The following is a 23,408-nucleotide window of genomic DNA, read 5'->3' as shown; positions in this document are numbered from 1 at the left end:
AGCCTTGTCAGTGCAGCCTTCCCCAGTGCAGCCTTCCCCAGTGCAGCCTTCCCCAGTGCAGCCTTCCCCAGTGCAGCCTTCCCCAGTGCAGCCTTCCCCAGTGCAGCCTTCCCCAGTGCAGCCTACCCCAGTGCAGCCTACCCCAGTGCAGCCTACCCCAGTGCAGCCTTCCCCAGTGCAGACTTCCCCAGTGCAGACTTCCCCAGTGCAGCCTTGTCAGTGCAGACTTCCCCAGTGCAGCCTTGTCAGTGCAGCCTTCCCCAGTGCAGCCTTGTCAGTGCAGCCTTCCCCAGTGCAGCCTTGTCAGTGCAGCCTTCCCCAGTGCAGCCTTGTCAGTGCAGTCTTCCCCAGTGCAGCCTTCCCCCATTGCAGCCGTCGATCCCCTGTCCCTGCCATATTGGGCTTCAAAATCGCCGACCGCGATTTGAAAATGGCGCCGCCGGCGCCGAAATACACAGAGCCGGTCCTCGGCTCTTTCCGGCGGCTCTCGTTCATTTTCGGCTCCACTCGTAGTCCCGAGCGGAGCTATCCGAACCTAGCTCCGCTCGGGACTACGAGTGGAGCCGAAAATGAACGAGAGCCGCCGGAAAGAGCCGAGGACCGGCTCTGTGTATTTCGGCGCCGGCGGCGCCATTTTCAAATCGCGGTCGGCGATTTTGAAGTTTTGACACCACGGGATCGCAGGGGATCGGCGTATAACACGCACCTGCGACTTTCCCCTGATTTTAAGGGGAAAAAAGTGCGTGTTATACGCCGATAAATACGTTATATATATATATAGATATATATATATATCTATATATATCTATATATATATAGATATATATATATATCTATATATATATAGATATATATAGATAGATAGATAGAGATATATATCTCTATCTATATATATATTTTGTGTTCCCGTCCACTTTGATCAATACAACATTCCTCTTCATATAGACCGCCTTCTCCTTACCCCACGATCCATATACACACATATATGTTCTTACCACAACATACTCCTTTGCATATCTCCTCCCCTCCCTCCCCCTCCTCACTTCCTGCCCCGGCCACTCCCCGTCTCCCTTCATTCCCCTTCCACATTGTGTATACCCCATCTCCATGGTTACCTATGCGCCCAATCATTATACATAGTCCCGCCCTCCTCTCAATTACCTCTCCACCCCTCCCATTGCCTATGGTATAAATTCCCACATTGAATATGGCCACCAGCATAGCCTGATGAAGGAGCACGCATGCTCCGAACGAGAAGCACCGCACGCCTCACCCCACTCCCGGAAGTGAAGACGCAGGTCAGCACGGCGCTCCACGGAGGATCCATGACCGACATCCTGGCCACCCGGAGGCTCTGAGGACCCTCGGCACCACCAGAACAGCTACCAGGACCCAGGTCACAGAACTCACATCCCAGGACCCCCCCACTGGCCCGTGACACCCACATCCCCCGAGAGCATGCGGATGAAACTACTTTACATGCTGGTTTTTAGCAACTCAAATGTGAGTGTTTTTATCTATTGTAATAAATATTTTTAACATACATGCTGCACTTAGAGGGCGCCGTCCTTCTTTCTTTTTTACGATTTCTGCGTAACATGACCTTCTGGGCCAAGCTGGTGCCACCAGAATTATCGGCTTTCTTTCCAGCTTGATCCTGCAAAGAAGTTGAGGCAGCAACTGAATAGGGGGGAATGCATAGATGAGTGAGAACTGATCCCATGGGGTCACTAACACATCCGTTCCGCATGCGAACAGATCCCTTGTTCGGAGATCCACGTCCGGAGTCCCCCAATCTTTGACAAACAACCCAAAATATGTTGGGGTAAAGAGACCATTCCCCTGGGAATAACTGCTGGCGACTTAAGTAGTCCGCCTGCCAATTCTCTACTCCCAGAATGAAGATCATTGGAACATTCTGGAACATTCCTTTCAGCCCAAGTTAGAATATGGTTCAACTCTCTCTCTCTGTAAGTCTCTCTCTGAGACTTATGGTGCCCCCTTGATGATTGATATAGGCCACAGCTGTGGCATTGTCGGATTGAATCCTGACAGGACAATCCCATAACCTGAAAGTCCAGGCTTTTAGAGCCAGATATACTACCCGAATCTCTAGGATATTGATGGGCAAGATTCTTTCGGTTCTTGACCACTGTCCTTGGACAGTTGTCTTTTCTAGTACTGCTCCCCAGCCTGAAAGGCTGGCATCCGTCGTTACCACTTTCCAGATGACTGGTCTGAAGGATTTTTCTTTCAGCAGATTCTGAGTTAATGACCACCAAGTGAGTCTTTGGGCCACTCTTGGGGACAGCCGCATTGGTAAGTCTAAAGCTTGAATTGGTTTGTTCCAAGCAGACAGGATACTGTTTTGCAACAGTCTTGAAAGGAACTGGGCATAGGGAACTGCTTCGAATGAAGCTACCATGGTTCCTAGCAACCTCATGCAGAGGCGAATGGAAGGATTGCCATTTGACCTGACCCTCCGCACCAGCTTTCTTATGGAATTGATTTTTGCCTGAGGCAAGAACACCCTTTCCTGGGCTGTGTCTATAATCAGACCCAAGTACTCCAGCCTTTTTAGCGGTATTAAGGAAGATTTCTCTAGGTTGAGAATCCAACCCAAACTTTTCAGATAGTTGGTTGTAGTGCATATGCTTTGCTCCAAACGAGTTACTGGTTGATCTATAAGTAATAGAACGTCTAGGTACGCTACGACTGTTATGCTCTGTGCCCTTAACCTGGCTAGAGGTGGGGCCAGCACTTTGGTGAACACCCGAGGTGCTGTGGCTAGCCCGAAGGACAGGACTACAAATTGGAAATGCTGCTGTTCTAACTCGAACCGCAAAAACTTTTGATGAGCAGGAAATATAGGGACATGCAGATATGCATCCCTGATGTCAATTGACGCCAGAAGTTCTCTTCCTAGAAGGATAGAAACTAACGACCTGATTGTCTCCATGCGAAAGGAGCGGATCTTCAGCAACTGATTTTGATTTCTTAGATCTAGAATGGGTCTGACGTCGCCATTTGGTTTTGGTACCATGAAAAGATTTGCATAAAACCCCAGACCTTGCTCTTTTGTGGGTACCTGTATGATCACCCCTTGAGATATTAATCGGTCTAGTGCCTGAAACAGAGATTGTTTTTTCTCTGGATCCTTGGAACTCTTGATCTCAGGAAACGAGACGGTGGAAAGTCCCGAAATTCCAGATTGTACCCCAGAGTTACCGTGGAGATGACCCATCTGTCCTGAATTTCCTTTTTCCAGACTTCTGAAAATTGCAGAAGTCTTCCCCCCACCTTGGTGAGGGGGGTTGCCTCTTCATGATTAAGCTTTAGGATTCTGTTTTGCAGATTTCCTACCCCAGGGCTTCTTTTGAGCCTGGTTCTGACCCTGAGGTTTTCCTCTAGAGTCTGAAGGCAGAGGCCGTCGCCACTGCCTAAAGGCGGAAGCCCCTGGCGCAGGGGAAAGAGCCTGTTTAAATGAAGGGCGTTTTTGGAGGTTTTTACATGGTGTTTCAGCTGATCAATTTTTCAACCACAGAATTCTGCGCATATGTACAAGCATAAGCGTAAGGCGCGACGCCTGGTGAATAGAATCTTTAATGGCATCTATGGCAAAACATAGTGCCTTAAGTAGTTTAGCCAAATCCCGAGTTTGTTGTGTAGGAAGCTCTCTAAGGGCCTGTTTAAATCGGTCCCTTAGGGATTGGCAGACGCCTATCACGGCGAGTATGGGCTGAGTGACGGCACCTGCTATGGAAAAAGCAGATTTTAGCAGGGATTCCAACTTCTTATCGGTTGGATCCGTAAGCATCTGTGCATTGTCTACAGGACAAGTTATTATTCACATTGGAAATCGCAGCGTCAATTGCTGGTACTTTACATCTTTTGGAGAATTTCTCTTCCAGAGGATAGAGAAAACCTCTTAGTTTATCCCATTCCGCAAAAATAAGCTGAATCAAGTAATGCATGTGCAGGAAACGCATGCAAAGGATGGGAAGGTTTTAAAGAACCTAAGGAAGAAGCCAAGTTTTCATGAGACTCTGTTAGAGGCAGCATGAAAGTGGAACGAACCATTTCTGTAAGAGATTGTATCAGCAACTTTTCAGATTGAGAAGCTGAAAAAGGTTCATCTACCGTTGTTTTCTCTGCAAAAGAATCATCGGTTTGTTTCTCTTCCTGATCGATCGAGGGTAAAACCTCGACGTGTGCCCACTGTTCCCCTTGCAAAGCTGAAGCGGGGGAGGGGGACCTAGTATGCTTCCTATCCATTTGAATGGAGGATGCGATTAAAGCCGCTAATCTTTCTTCCAGACCCTGAAGGGGGGAGGAAAGGGCATCTTCAGTCACGTATATAGGCGCTGAGATGTGAGAGGCAGCTGCACCATCAATGGCTCACCCTGAGTTGCCACAATTGGTAATTCAGACGTGGATGACAGCAGCGGCCCAGCCCCCTCCCAAACAATTCCGCCCCCTTTTTTAATTAAAATGTTTCCCGCGCCTCAGTGCAGTGTTTTTAGGGTCCCAGACCCAACACGGGGGGGGGGGGGGGGCGGCAGAGCCTCCTGCAGTGAGGCATAGACCTGTGTAAAAATACAGCCTACAGTAACAAACTATAGCGGTAAAATAGCGGGACCTTCCGCATCCCCCACAGTGGGGGGGGGGGGGGGGGGTAATGTAAGGGGGTGCAGCACTGCTGTCTCCCTAACCCTCTGGTCCCATCAGGGGAAGTAAAAAGACATTTTTTGCAGATTTGTTTTTACCTTGCAAAATCTCCTTCCACAGGCTGTGCAGCCAGAAATGGAACTGAGCAAACAGTGAGACAACAGAGTAAAGTATGTGCATAGACTCCATCTAGTGGAGATTTTAGGCATGACAACTTTTTTTCCTTAAATGAATGAAAATGCATAGATGTTTTTAATACCCAAGTTTTCTTCCCTTACCTTGTCCTCGCTGCAGCATTTTGCTGAATTAACAGAAAATCCAACTTTCACCCATCACGGCAAGCAACGTTTAGCAAACCTTTAAGGACTGGGTCCGTAAAAACGGCGGTCCAACTGCCTTGGGCCATGTACAAGCACCCCATCAGGAAGCTTGAGGTAATGTAACAAGACCTAAGTCCTGGGTTCTAGGGTCCAGCTAAGGGTGCGCATCTTCACTGGCCTCACGATTCGATTCGATTACGATTAACGATGCATCACGATTACTGCGCACGGTTTTCATCCAAACAATGTAAGTAGTCAGAAGAACTCCATTTTTTTAAACTTTATCTGTTCTTAAAAAAAAGACAACACTCCCTGCATGTAGCAAAGTGTAAACACAGCAGATAACTTAAAGAGGAGCTCCAGACTGCCCCCAAATCACTACAGAAGATGGTCAGAGACCGCAGACATGATACAGGAGAGGGTCAGAGACTGGATATGATACAGGAGAGGGTCAGAGACTGCGGACATGATACAGGAGAGGGTCAGACACTGCAGACATGATACAGGAGAGGGTCAGAGACTGCAGACATGATACAGGAGATGGTCAGAGACTGCAGACCTGCTGGACGTGGTAAGGGAGGTGCCAGACTGTCCTATGCAAGATGACTAATACCCCGCCCCCCTCACCACTAGCCTGTCCCCATATAATACTATTACCATAGCGCTCCCCTGCCCAGTGTCACCACGGACCAATTCCCATCCTTCTCGACCAGCATCCACACAGTCCTCTGCTCTTCCCCCACCTCTACACAGTGAGCATGCAGATAGGGCAATAAAACAAAAAATTGTGTGCAGTGCTTTGTGGTGATAATAAATGCACAAAAAAAGTCTTATTTAGTAGTGAATAAATATAGCCCTGAAATATATAATCTGTGATCTGATTAAAAGAAATCTTTTGTGTATTCAAAGTAATTCCAGTGCTGAGTGTTCTCTGATGTGTTCAAATCATTCCTGATTTCTGATGAATGATTTGAACACAGCAGAGAACACTCAGCACTGGAATTACTTTGAATACACAAAATATTTCTTTTAATCAGATCACAGATTATATATTTCAGGGCTATATTTATTCACTAATTAATAAGACTTTTTTTGTGCATTTATTATCACCACAAAGCACTGCACACAATTTTTTATTTTATTGCCCTATCTGCATGCTCACTGTGTAGAGGTGGGTGAAGAGCAGAGGTGTCCTCCATGCAGCCCCCTTACCTGGCTTGATATGCCGCGGCTCCACTTTCCTCCTCGGAGCTCCGTGCTCCACAAGCCAGCCGCCGCCGCCGCTCTTAGCAGCAGCAGCTCCAGCCACTGGCGCTCCATGTCCCTGCGAACGTGCACACAGCGTCGCTCCTCGCAGGGCAGCAGGGGGATGACGTCAGTCAGGGGCAGCAAGCAGGAAAAGCTGGCACGGATTACTCCCGCAGCTCTTCGGCGGCTTTCGGCTCCGTTCGGTCACGGAGGCGGGGCATAACACGGCGCGAGGATGACGTCATCCTCATTAATCGATGCCTTATAGCTATAGCATCGATGCCGCATTGTGGACGGTCGAATGCCGATGCATCGATTCGGCGATTAATTTCAACAGCCATAGGTCCAGCCCTACAAAGAGAGGCATTACAGGCAAAACCTCGTGCTTCGGATATGAGGTCCCAGGTACCATCCATCTTAGGCCTCAGTGGCACTTCTGGATGGATCTGGCTTCTTTTTATGGAGGAATTTAAATCCAGCATGGATCCCTTCTTCACTCATGACCAACACCTTAGACACTGGCGAAAAAACAGATGTGCTCCTGGAAGGAGGAGGGGTTATATAGGGAGTAAACTTCCTTTGATTGGGTTTACCAGTGTCAACACCTGAAGGTGGCCTATAACCCATTAAGTAATTACTTAAGGCTCTGTGTCCCATGATGTACAATACAGAAATATATAAAAGGTCCTAAAACTAAATGTTTTGCGCACTGTTCTCAGTCTAAGACCTCATACACACTATTAGATTTTCTGCAGATTTTTGTCTTCAGATTTACCAAAACCATGTAGTGCAATGACCTGCCTGATTGAATACAAATTGAAACTCTTAAGGTTTGACCTCCTATTATATGGTTTTGGTAAATCTGAAGACAAAAATCTGCAGAAAATTTTATAGTGTGTATGGGGCTTGTCATGATGAGCATACTTTCAGGGGAAGAGCCAAGGTATAACCTTATTAGTGTGTCTCTACTTCTTCATTGTCCATTCATACGCTGGGGTGGGTCCTTGGTCCTTCCAAATTAAGGGCCCATTCATAATGACCTGCAGCCCAAACCGCTGCTGCCCACGACAGTGTTTTGGAACGGAAAGCAGTAGGGGGGGGCACATGTGATGGGCAGTCTTTAAAATGTATTTAGTAAAAACAGAAACTTCATTCACATCACTGCATAGTGTGCTGCATTTCTGTGCAGTAACATGCCGGACTAAGCAGAAGTGGTGCAATATTATAATTAGATGTTGGATAATATCAGACCGCTCTGGAATGCAGTGTGACACTACATTCTGGTCTGAACATGACGCACATAAAACTACTGTCCTGCATGGAAAAACACAGGTAACTGCAACTTGTGTGAATAAGTCCTTAAGTCTAAGTGCAGTGTTGTTTGCAGAGAGGTCCAGGACCTGAGCACAGGTACAAATCTAATTCCAGGTGAGATTTACAAATCCTTTGGCAAGTAAAACAGTTAAAATGCAAATATGTAAACTGTGTGTTTACCGTCTCCCTTAGAGATTTAAAGAGTATGTCAACACAAGTTTAAAAAAAAATGAAAGAACAAATGAAAAACATAATCAGGCTATTTTTTTGTCTGTGTCCTGCTGAGGAGCTTTTCCTTCACCTCGTGTCTCGGAGACACAACAGAAATGAGAGGAAATCTCCCTAAAGTGAGGGGAACTGCCATGTTAGACAGTTCATACCAGAACATTTGTAAGCATTGGGTGATTTATTGGCATAATTTTGCCATTACATATACTAACTACTTTTCTTTGAATCAAATAAAAGAAACGTACTCCGGGTACAGGATGTTCAACCAATAGTGGCCTGGACTATTACTTTTTTGTGTACTGCAGAGAGCCATTTGCCTTATAAAAGTCAGGAATTCTGGGGCTGAATTTGAAGGATAAGTTCACCTTTAGTAATAGGTTACACCCGTACTTTGGGTGTAACATGTAATATGTTACAATGCAGCAAGACTGGTTTTTACTAAAGGTGAACTTAGCCTCTAAGAAATACAATTTACATCTGCTCAACAACAACTTCACATAAAGATAAATGTCTTTATCTGGTGTGGCAGGGTGGAGCAACCAAATTATCCTAAATAAAAAAAGATTCACAATTTCTGCAAAATGCGTAGGAAATAAGAGGGCTGCATTTTCATTACAGTTAAGACCTAGCCCCAGTTCACACTATAACCTGCATGTGAATCGCACTGGAAAGTGCACCGCAGGGTGGTGCAATCTGAGCCCATTTATTTTGAATGGGCTCAAATTGCACCGCATTGCACCAAAAACACGCAGGCACCTTTTTTGGACCCTCTTTGCAACCGAATAGTATGGTTGTTTTGATCTGGTGCAGGCAAACTGCACTGCGTTTGTGATCCGTTTGGGGTGTTGTTAGCTTTATATTGGCACCCGCATCAGATTGCAAACACAGTGCGATTGCAATGTCGCTAAAACCCGCCCAGCTGTTATTGTTTACCCCCACCATCACAGGAGCAAGCTATCAAACGCTGAGCTCATATGCTACTGCATCAGGGGAGAAAAAGTGCATGTGAGGGAGTGGGAGAAAAAGTGCATGTGAGGGAGTTTGAATCAGTAAAAGAGCTCACAGTGATGGTAAAGATGAACAGGAACAGCTAGGCATCTGCTAGCAACGTCCTAGGAGTTTTCCAGCCAGGTTTCAAGAATGTAAATGGTCTTCACCTATATAATATGGTATAGAAAGCTACAAAAAACTTGGTATATTTTGGTTTAAAAGTTGAGATTGGATAGATATATATCTATAGTACACTACTCAAAAAAAAAATTAAGGGAACACTTTGAAAACACATCAGATCTCAATGGGGGAAAATATCATGCTGGATATCTACTGTATACTGATATGGACTGGGTAATGTGTTAGGAATGAAAGGATGCCAATCGTTTGATGGAAATGAAAATTATCAACCTAGAGTGGGCTGAATTCAAAGACACCCGAAAATCAAAGTGAAAAAATGATGCAGCAGACCTAGTCCATTCTGCTGAAATTTCATTGCAGCAACTCAAAATAGTACTCAGTTTGTATGGCCCCACGTGCTTGTTTGCATGCCTGAAAACATTGGGGCATGCGCCTAATGAGACAACGGACGGTGTCCTGGGGTATTTCCTCCCAGAGCTGGACCAGGGCATCACTGAGCTCCTGGCAGACTGAGGTGCAATCTATTGGATTTAGGTCAGACGAGCGTAGGGGCCATTCAATGGTATTGACTCCTTCATCCTCCAGGAATTAGCTGCATACTCTCGCCACTTGAGGCCGGGCATTGTTGTGCACCAGGAGGAACCCAGGACCCGCTGCACCAGCATAAGGTCTGACAATGGGTCCAAGGATTTCATCCCGATACCTAATGGCAGTCAGGGTGCCATTGTCTAGCCTGTAGAAGTCTGTGCGTCCCTCCATAGATTTGCCTCCCCAGACAATCACTGACCCATCACCAAACTGGCCATGCTGAATGATGTTACAGGCAGCATAATGTTCTCTACGGCTTCTCCAGACCCTTTCATGTCTGTCACATGTGCTCAGGGTAAACCTGCTCTCATCTGTGAAAAGCAAAAGGATGTAATGGACCTGCCAATTCTGGTGTTCAATGGCAAATGCTAATCGAGCTCCACGGTGCCGGTCATTGAGCACAGGGCCCACTAGAGGACGTCAGGCCCTCAGGCCCCCCTCATGAAGTCAGTTTCTGATTGTCTGGTGAGAGACATTCACACCAGTGGCCTGCTGCAGGTCATTTTGTAGGGATCTGGCATTGCTCATCCTGTTTCTCCTTGCACAAAGGAGCAGCTACCAGTCCTGCTGCGTTAAGGACCTTCTATGGCCCTGTCCAGCTCTGCTACAGTAACTGCCTGTCTCCTAGAATCTCCTCCATGCTCTTGAAACTGTGCTGGGAGACTCGGCAAACCTTCTGGCAATGGCACGTATTGAAGTGCCATCCTGGAGGAGTTGGACTGCCCATCAATCCTCTATAGGGTCCAGGTATCGCCTCATGTTACCAGTAGTGACACCGACCCTAGCCAAATGCAAAACTAGTGAAAAACAGTCAGAAAAGATGAGTAGGGAAAAAATGTCAGTGGCATCCACCTGTAAAACCATTTCTGTTTTGGAGGTTGTCTTATTGTTGCCCATCTATCTAGTGCACCTGTTGTTAATTTCATTAATACCAAAGCAGGTGAAACTGATTAAAACCCCCCTTTGCTACTTAACTGACCAGATCAATATCACAGGAGTTTAATTAACTTAATGCTTGACTCTGATTTAAAAAAAGTGTTCCTTTAAATTTTTTCGAGCAGTATAATATATACACATATACACTATATAACCTACTAATGTTATCCTTGAACTTCCCTCCTGCTAGAACCTTGTTTCTCCCCCTAAAGTGGAACTATACTCACCTCCACTCCAGTACTGCAGTGTCCGGTAGCTTCCTTTACCAGTTGCTGACATCTTTGACCAGTTTTCACTGTCTGGGCTGAGATGACATCACTGCTGTGCATTCATATCTACCCTTGTCAAGCTGTCCCTTTGACAAGTTTTTATTGCTGTCTGTGTAGCCGCTGGAAAAAAATCACTTTTTTTTTTGCCCTGCTGACCAATTTCACCAAAAACAGAAATAGTGAAATAAAGAAATTTTGTATTGTGACCAGAGCAAGTAAAAGTCCTCCAATAGGAGCACATGTGAAAACGCTCTTGGAAAGATATCTCCTTATTTTCTGTTGTGTCTCCAGGGCAAGAAGTGAAGAGAAATCTCTATGGGACAGACAGCAATATCCTGGGAGGGGTTTTACCCTTCTCTACTATATCTAAAATAAAAAAAATAAAAGTTTTGGCTCTACGTACAAGTTCCTGCTTTACTTTTGAACAATGAATCGTATCTTTCTCAAAGCTTTTAGTCCACTCAGCTTTTTTTTTTCTTTCAAAGGACATTGCTGGGTTTTGGTTTAACCGCCAATAAACAGCAAGTCAACTGAAAATGATGTGGTGCTTGGGGCAAACATTGGTCTGTCTTCAGACAACAATGCAAACTAAAAGATATAAAAAAAAAAAAAAAAAGTACTTGGTAGATTACTTAGTGTCACTCTACTACATTGGTGACCAGACAAACCTGTTTATGGTGCTTCATTCTGCCAGCAGCTGCATCATAATTCAGCATGTCTGTGGGATCAATCCAGTCATCATCTTGGTATTCCCCATAGCAGGTTACCAGGAAAAGGGAGATAAGCAGGAACAAATGCATCTTTAAGACCTGGTGAAATAAATAGAAAATTTACAAATGGAAAATATTCGGTACAATTACTTTTCTCCCTAGCGGTGAGTTTACTACAAAAAAGTGGCACATCATAAAGTCATGTCTTGTATATAAAAAGAAAAGAGTGCCAGTTTCAAGTCAGTAGCACGAGAGGGCTCTTGCATCCATTAGCTTTATACTTTAATTGAGCATGCTCTTTTACCCTCATTGCTGTCCTCCTTCACGGTCCTACCTCTGGTAAAGTACCTACTATTTCCTATCCCCAGTACTGCACCTATTAACCTTTAAAGCCTCAGGGCTACCACCACCTAGTTCTCAGCACACACAGAGCATAAAGAAAGTGCACGTGTTAAAATACCGTTTTTATCGTATTAATATTGATATTCTGTAAATTATATTGATGAGGAAAGTTCCAAGAAAATCCATTAATTTCTTGCGTTAAAACTCAAACATTTATTTAATATTAAAATAGCAAAATATTACAGGAACAATATCAAAATGTAAAAATAACACCAATAATGTAATTATTTCTTAAGATGAAGATTGAATCAGATGTGTGTGTGTGTGTGTGTGTGTGTGAGCTTCCTTCAATGCTTGCCCAATTGTGTTTCTGTTTCTAGCTTTTACTCCTAAAATCTGACCCCTCCTTCATAAAAAGGCTGGTTTAAGGTTCTCATTTGTCTTGCAGTTCTACAGAAAACCACGGGCTTTAACCCCCTCATGTATTGGTTGGAGTTGTTCAGTCTCTATGCACTGGCACGTCCCTGCATGTCCGTTAGAATCCTTCTGTGAATCCTCCTGTGTACAAGGCGGCAGTGCCGCCGTATGTGACCAGGCACGTCTGCGCCTCTCCTCCTCGCTGACGTCAGCTGCCCCCTGCTATACTCAGCCCCGCCCGCTGCTGTGTCGAGGCAATAAGGCGAGAAGCAGTTGTGAGAGCTAAGCTGCACACTGAAGATAAGGTAGCCGCTATGGCTATACAGAATACTCATCAGTAGTAATCAGTAGTAGTACAGTAGATTAATAATTTCTTTGACAAGTGCCCCATCATTGGTTTTCCGGGGGGTGGGTGGAATAGTGCCCCATCATTGGTTTTCCTGGGAGGGGGGGAAACAGTGCCCCATTGGTGTTCCTGGGAGGGGGAGAATAGTGCCCCATCATTGGTGTTCCCGGGAGGAATCGTGCCCCATCATTGGTGCTCCTGGGGGGAATAGTGCCCCATCATTGGTGCTCCCGGGAGGAACAGTGCCCCATCATTGGTGCTCCTGGGAGGAACAGTGCCCCATCATTGCTGCTCCCGGGAGGAACAATGCCCCATCATTGGTGTTCCAGGGAGGAATAGTGCTGCCCCATCATTGGTCTTCCCGGGAGGAATAGTGCTGCCTCATCATTGGTGTTCCCGGGAGGAATAGTGCTGCCCCATCATTGGTGGGTGTTCCCGGGAGGAATAGTGCTGCCCCATCATTGGTGTTCCCGGGAGGAATAGTGCTGCCCCATCATTGGTGTTCCCGGGAGGAATAGTGCTGCCCCATCATTGGTGTTCCCGGGAGGAATAGTGCTGCCCCATCATTGGTGTTCCCGGGAGGAATAGTGCTGCCCCATCATTGGTGTTCCCGGGAGGAATAGTGCTGCCCCATCATTGGTGTTCCCGGGAGGAATAGTGCTGCCCCATCATTGGTGGGTGTTCCTGGGAGGAATAGTGCTGCCCCATCATTGGTGTTCCCGGGAGGAATAGTGCTGCCCCATCATTGGTGGGTGTTCCTGGGAGGAATAGTGCTGCCCCATCATTGGTGTTCCTGGGAGGAATAGTGCCCCATAAATTTTCATTATTACTTTAAATAAACAAAAAAATTGCATATTACTTTTTTTTTTATGATTTTATCCGATAAATCAAAACAATAATAGGCCAACTAATCGATTATGAAAAAAATTGTTAGTTGCAGCCCTAATTACCATATGTGAGCTCTCCAAAGAAATGCTTATATTACACACAATTCAATTATTCCATAAAGAATAAAATAATAACATGCACCCGAATTTGGATTCGGACCAAAATGAATTGCACATGTCTAACAATAATGGTAAACAGGACAAGTAGAGAGGATGAATCTCCCTAATGGGGGCACAGACTGCAAAAAAACAAAACTAACAAGTGTTCTAATCCCTCTCCACTCCATCCAAAACAAAAACAAAAAGTTTTGCCCTTAGTTGTACTTTAAAGTGGTTGTAAACCCTTTACAACCACTTTTTACTACAGGCAAGCCTATAATTAGGCTTACCTGTAGCTACACTGGATACCTAACACTGGATATACAACGTACGTGCCGTTGCTTCAGTTAGACTGTGGCGTTACCGGCGGCTCCCGCGCATGCAGTCATCACGGCTCCGCCCATTCACAGCGCCGGAGCCGGGGTACCCGGAAGTAACCCCCAGGAGCAATGTCGGCGGTGAACGAGGACCGCTGCGGTGGCTTCGATCTCAGGTAAGTAATTCATAATGAGCTAGTATGCTGTGCATACTAGCTCATTATGCCTTTGTCTTGCAGGTTTTTTGGGGGGGGATTTTTTTTTAGGGTTTACAATCACTTTAAGTCTTGATAGATTTGGCATCAGTTCCCAAAAAAATTGAGAATTATGTTGTTTGTGTGCACTAAATTTACTTTTAGTGTATTTTTTACTGAAAAAAAAAGTGTGCAAACACAAAATGATTGTAAACTACCACTTTTTTTTTTAATCTACAGGTCCTCTGCATTGAGAGCCAGTTCAAACCACAAACACGTATTCTGGATGCTTTGCGGAGGCCTTTTTTGCTTACAGTTCACACCACAAAAACTCACTCTGAATGCATTTCTATATGCATGTTTTTGATGCATTTTTAGTACGCTCCAGTGTGCTTTCCCCTCTTCTTTTTTTCAATGCTTCTAGGGTTTTAATTTTGCTGTAATGCATTCTGGTGCATTTTGCTGCGTTTCAGTACAGTAAAAATGCAGCATGTTCAAATTTTGGATAAATATATACACTGCACTTTCCAAAGTCATGCACTATACCAGTGTTAAAAAGTATACCAGTATTTGTATGATATATGAGGCATGTTTAATGCTTGCAGACGATTTTTGATAATTAGGGCATTTTAGATTAGTGGAGGCTCACAGGACTCTTTTTATATTTATGTTCAAATTCTGCTTTGCACTGGTGTGAACTATGCCATTGGAACCCATATAATCTACTGTCCTGGTGTTTTTGATGAAGAAAAAAATATGCACTGGGCACCATCTGGTGTGACCCAGCCCTCAAGACATGAAATACATTTGGGGGTAAAAATAACAGACTTAAAAATGTACATATTAACATGCTTGGAAAAAAAAAAAAAGCTAAATGTTATCAAAGCTGATAGTGACAATCAGGGTTGAGCTCAGGCATGTTCAGATACTACCCTGTTTCCCCGAAAATAAGACCTAGTGTGATTGTCAGTGATGGCTGCAAAATAAGCCCTACCCCCCAAATAAGCCCTACCCTGTTTCCCCGAAAATAAACCCTACCCTGAAAATAAGACCTACAAGGACTTTAACTAGGGCTTATTTGGGGGGTAGGGCTTATATTGCAGCCATCACCAACAATCACACTAGGTCTTATTTTCGGGGAAACGGGGTAGCTTGAACCCTCCTGCCCTCCAGGAAGCTGTCTCTGTGGACCACCAATCATATACGGCTGAGACATTCCCCACCCTGCAGCCATTCGTATACAAGCGGGGAGGGGAATGCCTTGGCCGCTTATGATTGGTGGTCACAGTGACACCTTCCTGGCGGGATAGCTCAGAATGGTTGGAATCCAAGCACTGCTGAGCTCTTCCCTACTGATTGATGTAGAATGAAGAAAGGGCAACTTTAAAAGCAAAAAAGGCAATATTAGTTGCAGTGAGAGGTGCTCATTAACCCCTTTTGCTGCCCCTGACATCTGCCATATGCCAACAGCAGGGGGGTTTACACACATTCCAGTCTGCTACAGCCCCACCCCCCCAACTAAGAAACCGTGTAAGGCTTCATGTACACTACAGCTCCTAAACTTGAGTTTAGGAGCTTTTGGTGTGTTTTTGCCAAAACATCTGAACTCAACTCCATCAAAACCTATGTGTCCGTGTACCAATAGGCTTTTAGAATCTGCTACAGTAAGGGGAGGTTCAACCTCCCTCTCCTGAATAATCGCGTTCAGGATAGGAACGTTTTGCGTTATGTTTTCCCAAGGCTGGCAGTCATAAGAGGCTTTGTGTACATGAAGCCTTAAAAGTCACTTTAAGGACCAGCCATCACTTTCCCCAGCCACTGTAGCTGGGGAAGAAGATGATAAAGTGTGATCTGTTCTCCATTAGCTTAACTGGAGGGCCCTGCTGTCTCATTAACCAGTTGTCGACTGCCCTATAGCAGTTTTACTGCTACAGAGCAGCCACGCTGCGCAGGATCACATATATATATGTGATCCTGCACTTCCGGGTAGCAGGCGCCATGGCCCGATGTCCGCTGGCACCCGCTCATCATTTAGTACACAGAAAAAACAGCAGTCTGCCTATGTCGCATAGAGTCGCATGACCCCGCAATTGTCAGTTACAGTAACACAGTGCCGTATCGCAAAAAGAATGGCCTAGTCAAAAAGAGGGGTAAATCTTCCGGAGCTAAAGTGGATAAAGAAGAAAAAAAAAAAAAAAAAAAAAAGGATCACATATGGGAACTTTTTGTTTTTTATGTGGTGAAATATAAAGTTTAGTGAAAAAATAAATAAATAAATAAAAGCAAGAATCAAAGTTACACCAAAAACTCTTAAACCCATCCCAAAAGCATTTTTCGAGCCACCCCCCCCACCCCCCACATACAAACATGAGCACAAGTGGCAGGGGCTCTGAGTTCAATGCACAAAGGCATCAATTGTGCTACATACACTATATTGTCAAAAGTATTGGGACACCTGCCTTTACACGCACATGAACTTTAATGGCATCCCGGTAGAGTTGCTACCTTATCCCTTTAAACCCGAATTACACAGGTTCTGAGGCTAATTAAATGCAGATAAGGCACCAAGTGAGTTTAATTGCCACCTTAATCAGCCACAGAACCTGTGTAATTAATATGTGTTCGGGTTTAAAGGGATGAGGTGGCAACCATACATCCTGGTCTTAGTCCGTAGGGTTCAATATTGAGTTGGCCCACCCTTTGCAGGTATAACAGCTTCAATTCTTCTGGGAAGGCTGTCCACAAGGTTTAGGAGTGTCGTCTATGGGAATGTTTGACCATTCTTCCTGAAGTGCATTTGTGAGGGCAGGCACTGATGTTGGATGAGAAGGCCTGGCTCGCAGGCCTGCACAGAGTCCTGACTTCAACCTGATAGAACACCTTTGGGATGAATTAGAGCGAAGACTGCAAGCCAGGCCTTCTCATCCAACATCAGTGCCTGACCTCACAAATGCACTTCTGAAAGAATGGCCAAACATTCCCATAAACACAATCCTAAACCTTGTGGACAGCCTTCACAGAAGAGTTGAAGCTGTTATAGCTGTAAAGGGTGGGCCAACTCAATATTGAACCCTACGGACTAAGACTGGGATGACATTAAAGTTCATGTGCGTGTAAAGGCAGGCGTCCCAATACTTTTGGTCATATAGTGTATGGTAAATATCGCTGTCCATGTCAGAGTGAGCACAGTGATTCTAGGCCCGTTATTCATGGTTACCTCTACATACCTCCCAACATTTTGAGATGGGAATGAGGGACACCTACTAGCAAATGTATGTAGGCATAGGACACGCCCCCTGCCACACCCTCTTAAAGGAGAATTAACCCCAAAAAAGGTTAATTCAATCCACAAGTGCTTTTTTTTACCACTACTATTCCTTTATATTGGCTTTTAAAATGTACAAATGCAGCAATTTAGAAATTGGATGAAAGGTTTAGCTCTGGGAAACACTTTTTGAAAGATAAAAAGTGCATTTTATATACAACAATATAGATCAGACCAGAATGAGGGACAAATGAGGAGGAAGGAGGGACAGAGGGACATTGCTCCAAATCAGGGCCAGTCCCTGGAAATCAGGACAGTTGGGAGCTATGCTTTACTACAGTGAAGACCTACAGAGGCTTTCAGAGCGTCACCAAGTAGAGTATGAAAGTTTGTTGCCGTCTGCCGGGTGCGAGTGATTTTAGGGTGACATTCTGGGTATCTAGCGGAGAGAATTTTTACCATACAATTGGGTACTATGTTGTATTTGGGTGTCATAAAATGAACTGTTACATATCTACTTATTAACGGCATTTACTACAAAAAATAACGGTGCTGGATAAGCCGGTACACTAATAGTGTGACACAACCCATTGGTACTACTTCTTTGTATTGTGTGTAAAAACGTCTGTGATAGAAGAACGGAAAGACACAGGACTTTCCCATAGCAGTGCCAGTATAACCCGAGCATTGGATTGTCAGCCACTCGCCATGTGATGTTTACATTACTGCCACAAACGTGCGACCCTTATCTGCTGTGACATCATGTAGAACACTGTACCTGCACCCGGGTAAACGCCTAGTTACACGCAAGTATTCCGTCCTTCCTCGTCAGGTATTAACATCATTTTTTTCATCAGATTAGTTGATCTGTCATAATGTGTAAGCGGAAGTGACGTTTAGTCGCCGCCATCTTGCTACACCTTGCACTCTTCTACAGTAAGTATACACTGAGAAGGGGGAAAGCGGACATCTTGTTACACCCACTGGAGTTTTGCATTTTACACTTATTTTTAACAGTAAAGTAAGTTTAAATAGTAAAATACAGTACTTAGAACTCCGTCTGAATGTTTAGATGTTCAATTTTAAGAGCAGCGAACTTCTGGCAGATTAGCAAACCTGTGAGATCAGCAGGCTCGCCGCTGCTTTTAAAATTCAACATCAAACCAGTCAGATGGAGTTCTAACTACGGTATTTCACTATATAAACTCACTTTACTGTTAAAAATAAGTGTAAAATGCAAAACTCCGGTGGGTGTAACAACATGTCCGCTATCCCCCTTCTCACTGTATCTTTACCGTGGAGGAGTGCAAGGTGTAGCAAGAAGGCAACGACAGAACGTAGCTTCCGTTACACATCCTGACGGGTCGCCGAATCTGACGTAACATCTCTTCTTCCAGGAAATCACGACTCACTGTCACACCTCTCCACACACTTGTCACCTTACCCTCCAACAGCCAATCTTCATCCTGGTGCCGCCTCATAGATCACATGACTGCAAAGCGGAAGTATACGCAGCTGCACTGGGAATGACAGCTCCTCCGGTGCAGCGATCGTTTAATAAAAAAACAAACAAACATTGCACGTGCTATCACATAAACAGAGCTGAGGCATGTCACAATGTTGTCACGCTGATCTTCGTGGCTATACCCAGTAAATGTGCTATACCGATATTACTGGAGATGACGCTATTAGCACCCTTCCCAGCCAAATGTTCATCTGGGCTAGGCAAGAGACATTATCCATAACGCTTCCTTAAGGCCCCTTTCACACGGGGGGCTGCAAAGCGCCGCTATTTTTAGCAGTGCTTTACTGTCGGTTTATCAGTGGTATTCGGCCACTAGCGGGGCGCTTTTAACCCCCACTAGCGGACGAGAAAGGGTTAAAACCAGCAGCGCTTTGCTGCATTGATTTCAATGGGCAGGAGCGGTTTAGGAGTGATGTATACACCTCTCCGAAGATGCTGCTTGCAGGACTTTTTGTAGCATCCTGCCAGCGCACCGCTCCAGTGTGAAAGCCCTCGGGGCTTTCACATTGGAGAGTCAGCAGCGGCTGTTTCAGGTTGCTTTGCAGGCGCTACAGTGCTAAAAAAAGTGCCCCAGTGTAAAAGGGGTCTTATAGTTTATTAGTATACCCCTATCATTTAACTACTTCAGCCCCGGAAGGATTTACCCCCTTAAAGCAGAGTTCCGCTAAATAAAATAAATGTCAGCAGCTACAAATACTGCAGTTGCTGACTTTTAATAATCAGACACTTGCCTGTCCCAGGGTTCAGCGATACGGGGGATCGCAGCTCCGCTTGTCTCCCCCTCCGCTCGGCGGCGCCGGTGTCTTGCCGAGAAAGTTCCCTCGGCGGATAAGTTCCTCCCCTGTACTGCGCAGGCGCAGTACCAACTACTGTCAGCCGCCGGAGATAGCCGAAGCTCAAACGCTTCAATCAGCTGTACACGGCGCCTGCGCTCTGGGTCCAGATTCCTTCCCCACCATCCAAGTGGACCTAGAGGGGGAATCTAAAAGAGCCGAGCGCAGCGAGGCCGTGCCCGAAGCGTGGCGAGCGAAGCGAGCCCGAGAGGGGCCCTCTTACAGGCGCCGTGTACAGCTGATTTTCAGCTGTTCCGCTTCGGTTATCTCCGCCGGATCGTACTGCGCATGCGCAGTAGAGTGAGGAACTTATCCGCCGAGCGGAACTTATTCGGCAGAACACCGGCATTGTAACTGTGGGCGCCCGGCTGTGGCTTCACAGCCAGGCACCCACTGCGCATGTGCGAGCCACGCGCCATGACTGGCCGCGCAATCATCTGGGACCTGTAATGTGTCCCAGATGATTGCCTAGAGGGAGGGGGAAGAGGTGATCTTCTGGTGCCGAGGGTGCGCCAGAAGGAAGTGGGAGCTGGAACCCTCTAAAAAGAGGGTATCCCCCCCCCCAAAAAAAAATGACATGCCAAATGTGGCATGTCAGGGGGTCACCTTCCCTTAAAGCGGAAGTTCCATTTTTGGGTGGAACTCCGCTTTAAAGAGGAACTGCAGTCTACTCACATAATTTGTAATAAAAACATCTTTGCCATTCTGAAGCTTCCTTCCAACCACTTTGCATATTATTTTATATATACTGTGATTTTGTACTTGCCAAATATGCTGCAGAAATCTCCCTCCACGGAGTCTGGCTGCAGCCATTTTAACTGTGGGCAGCTGAAGCTGCTGCCTGTTCACTTCCTGGATTTACACAGAGGCACACCTCCAGCTCTGCAGCTCTCATTGGCCCTCTTATGACTCCCTTCCTGGCAAAGAGAGAGAGCTGTGCATGATGTCATTATAAAATAACCACACAGACCGTAAGCGCTAAAAAAGACAGTCATTGGGGGATTATCATGATGTCATATCCAATAAAATGAAAAATAACTGGAAACCAGTGCAGCTGTCAACTTTTAGGGAAAAAGTGAACGTTAAATATGCACAGACAGCGCTCAAGTGGGGCCAGAAAATAAAAGGACTAAAATAGTGTAACTAAGATGAGTTTAATAAAATGCACCCCAAAATAGGTAAAAAAAAGTCACAACAATCAAATGGAAAGAATCAAATATAAAAACTTAGTGAGAGGACATCAATTCCATTGCTGAAATATGCTGAGAAATAGTTACAATACTGCCAGCAGCCAAAGGGTTAAAATCGGCAAATGTGTTCCATCTGTAGAGCAGGAGGAGGTGGATATTCCAACTATGCGGGGGGGAATCCAGGGTGACCACTTGTTATGCTGCGACCAGTAATTGGATAATAGATTGCCTCCCCACTGGGGAGATGGATGAAAAAATGACTGAAGTTCCGTTCTAATGACCAGGCCATTTTTTGCGATACGGCACTGCGTTAGTTTAACTGACAATTGCGCAGTCGTGCAAAGCTGTACCCAAACAAAATTCATGTCCTTTTTTTCCAACAAATAGAGCTTTCTTTTGGTGGTATTTGATCATGTCTGCGGTTTTTATATTTTGCGCTATAAACAAAAAAGAGCAACAATTTTGAAATGAAAAACAAACTATTTTTTACTTTCTTCTATGAAACATATCCAATAAAAATAAGTAAAAAATCTAATTTCTTTATCAGTTTAGGCCAATTTGTATTCTGCTACATATTTTTGGCAAAAAACCCCTATTAGCGTATATTGATTGGTTTGTGCAAATGTTATCGCGTCTACAAACTATGGAAAAGATTTAGGGCTCCTTCACACGGACGTGTCCATATACGGAGCCCGCTCTGCTCAGTGGGGGGATTGCTCCGCCGATCCCCGCTGAGCAGGCAGATGACAGGTTGTGCAGCGACGGACCTGTCAGGGTGCCGCTCTCCCCTATGGGGGATCGGATGACGACGGACCGTAGAGTCCGTCGTCACCCGATCCGATCCGCAGACGGATGGAAAAGTAGGTTTTTCCTCCGTCACACTTTTCCGGATTGGAGCGGGTCGGATGTCAGCGGACATGTCACCGCTGACATCCGACGCTCCATAGACCTCCATGGAGTGTCCGTTCAGGTCCGCCTAAAAAACTGACAGGCGGACCTGAACGGATCGGCCGTGTGAAAGAGGCCTTAAGGAATTTTTTTTTTTACTAGTAATGGCGGTGATCAGCGTTTTCTTAGCGGGACTGCGACATTGCAGCAAACAAATTGGGCACTAAGTGACACTTTTGTGGGGACCAGTGACACCAATACTGAAACTGTATAAATGACACTGGCAGGGAAGGGGTTAACATCAGGGGCAATCAAAGGGTTAAATATGTTCCCTATGTGTGCTTTCTAACTGTGGGGGGGGATGCTGACACTAGACAAAGATAGAGATCGGCAGGGGCATTGCTAGGTGGCAAAAAGACCAGGGGCTTCACCCGAGCCCGGCCCTGGGAGGAGGTGTTACCTACCTGATGCGCACTGACCTACCTGACACACACTGACCCACACTGACCTGCCTGACATGCACTGACCTACCTGACATACACTGACCTACCTGACACGCACTGACCTACCTGACATGCAGTGACCTACCTGACATACACTGACCCACACTGACCTACCTGACATACACTGACCTACCTGACCAGACTTCAGTTGACATGCCTATTGTGCGGCGCACCCATCACAGTGGAGTAGTAGACAGCAGGCACTCCACGCAGCCAGAGCCACACAGGAGAGGAGAGCCACCCGCCCGAGTGCCGAGTGGGGATCTTCTCACAGTGATGTGGCGGCCGCATTGTAATTCCTGCCTCCTGGAGCCTGCAGCGCCTATGATGGATGTCACATGTCCTACGGTCCCGGCATTGGACCAGTGAGACGTCCATCATAGGTGCTGCAGGCTCCAGAAGGCAGGACCTGCTATGTCACTCAGCCGCGCTCAGGGTCAGATCAGACCCTACTCGGCGGCGGCGCTCGGGCTTGGGGGTAATAACAAAATTGTGCATGCCCGAGACCCGGGGCTTTTCAGGGACCCACTCGGGGCTCCAGCCCCCCTCAGCCTCCCCTCCCGATGCCACTGGAGATTGCTGTTCCTGATTACTAGGAATCACAGATTTCTCTCTTCCTCTGTGACAGAATAACGGTCTGCCTTGTTTACATAGGCAGACTGCCGTTCTGTATTTCCCTTGAGCGATTATGGGGACCCACTGATTGGCTTCTGCTGTGTCCAATCACAGGTTGCCGGCGGCTCATGCGTATCCCAACCAGGGAGCGCGAACAATGTGCAGGTACGATGTTTCGCGCAGCCGGGCCGCCCTGCCGCAGTATATGTGCAGTGGGCGGTCCAGAAGTTGTTAACTCTTGAGGTACTTTCATATTTCACAACTCTAAGACACTTTATTAAAACAATATAACACATTTATTATATTGCAGCTCACAATCCTTAGATGTGATGGCTGTATTAGTTCTCTTTTTTAGTCTTTCTTTCTTTTATTTTCACCTGGTAATCTGGCCAGTAAGTCTGTTGTTTTTTTTTAAAAAAAAAGCTCTCCTACAGATGTAGCAGTTATAAGTGGATTCAGCATTGATCTGATGCTGCATATGTCCCCATCTCCTCTACCCTCAGGGCAATCAAACCCCAGTTCTCAGTTTTCCCCTCTGCTCTGAGCTGAGAGAGTCAACTGTCAGTCACCAGCTC

General features: G+C 45.8%; 1 protein-coding gene across 3 annotated transcripts in view; it reads right to left on the bottom strand.

The window, feature by feature from the left end:
* Positions 1 to 18,759, bottom strand: part of LOC141103392 (chloride channel CLIC-like protein 1) — a 138,422-nt gene extending 119,663 nt beyond the window's left edge. For 2 of the 3 annotated variants that reach the window (XM_073592920.1, XM_073592922.1), the window contains exons 1-2: positions 18,724 to 18,759; positions 11,371 to 11,511 (exon numbers count right to left, since the gene is read on the bottom strand). In XM_073592920.1, the coding sequence (XP_073449021.1) occupies positions 11,371 to 11,511; positions 18,724 to 18,744 (162 nt within the window). In that variant the 5' untranslated portion in view covers positions 18,745 to 18,759. Of the gene's footprint in view, positions 1 to 11,370; positions 11,512 to 18,057; positions 18,215 to 18,723 lie in introns of those variants that run through there. The other variant, XM_073592921.1, reaches the window with a different exon arrangement.
* Between the last annotated feature and the right edge of the window lie 4,649 nt (positions 18,760 to 23,408).

The sequence above is a fragment of the Aquarana catesbeiana genome, linkage group LG07 (assembly GCF_042186555.1).
Source record: "Aquarana catesbeiana isolate 2022-GZ linkage group LG07, ASM4218655v1, whole genome shotgun sequence".
In the NCBI taxonomy this organism is placed as follows: Eukaryota; Metazoa; Chordata; class Amphibia; order Anura; family Ranidae; genus Aquarana; species Aquarana catesbeiana.
Note: the sequence above shows the minus strand (reverse complement) of the source record. Positions and strands in the feature narration are given on the sequence as shown.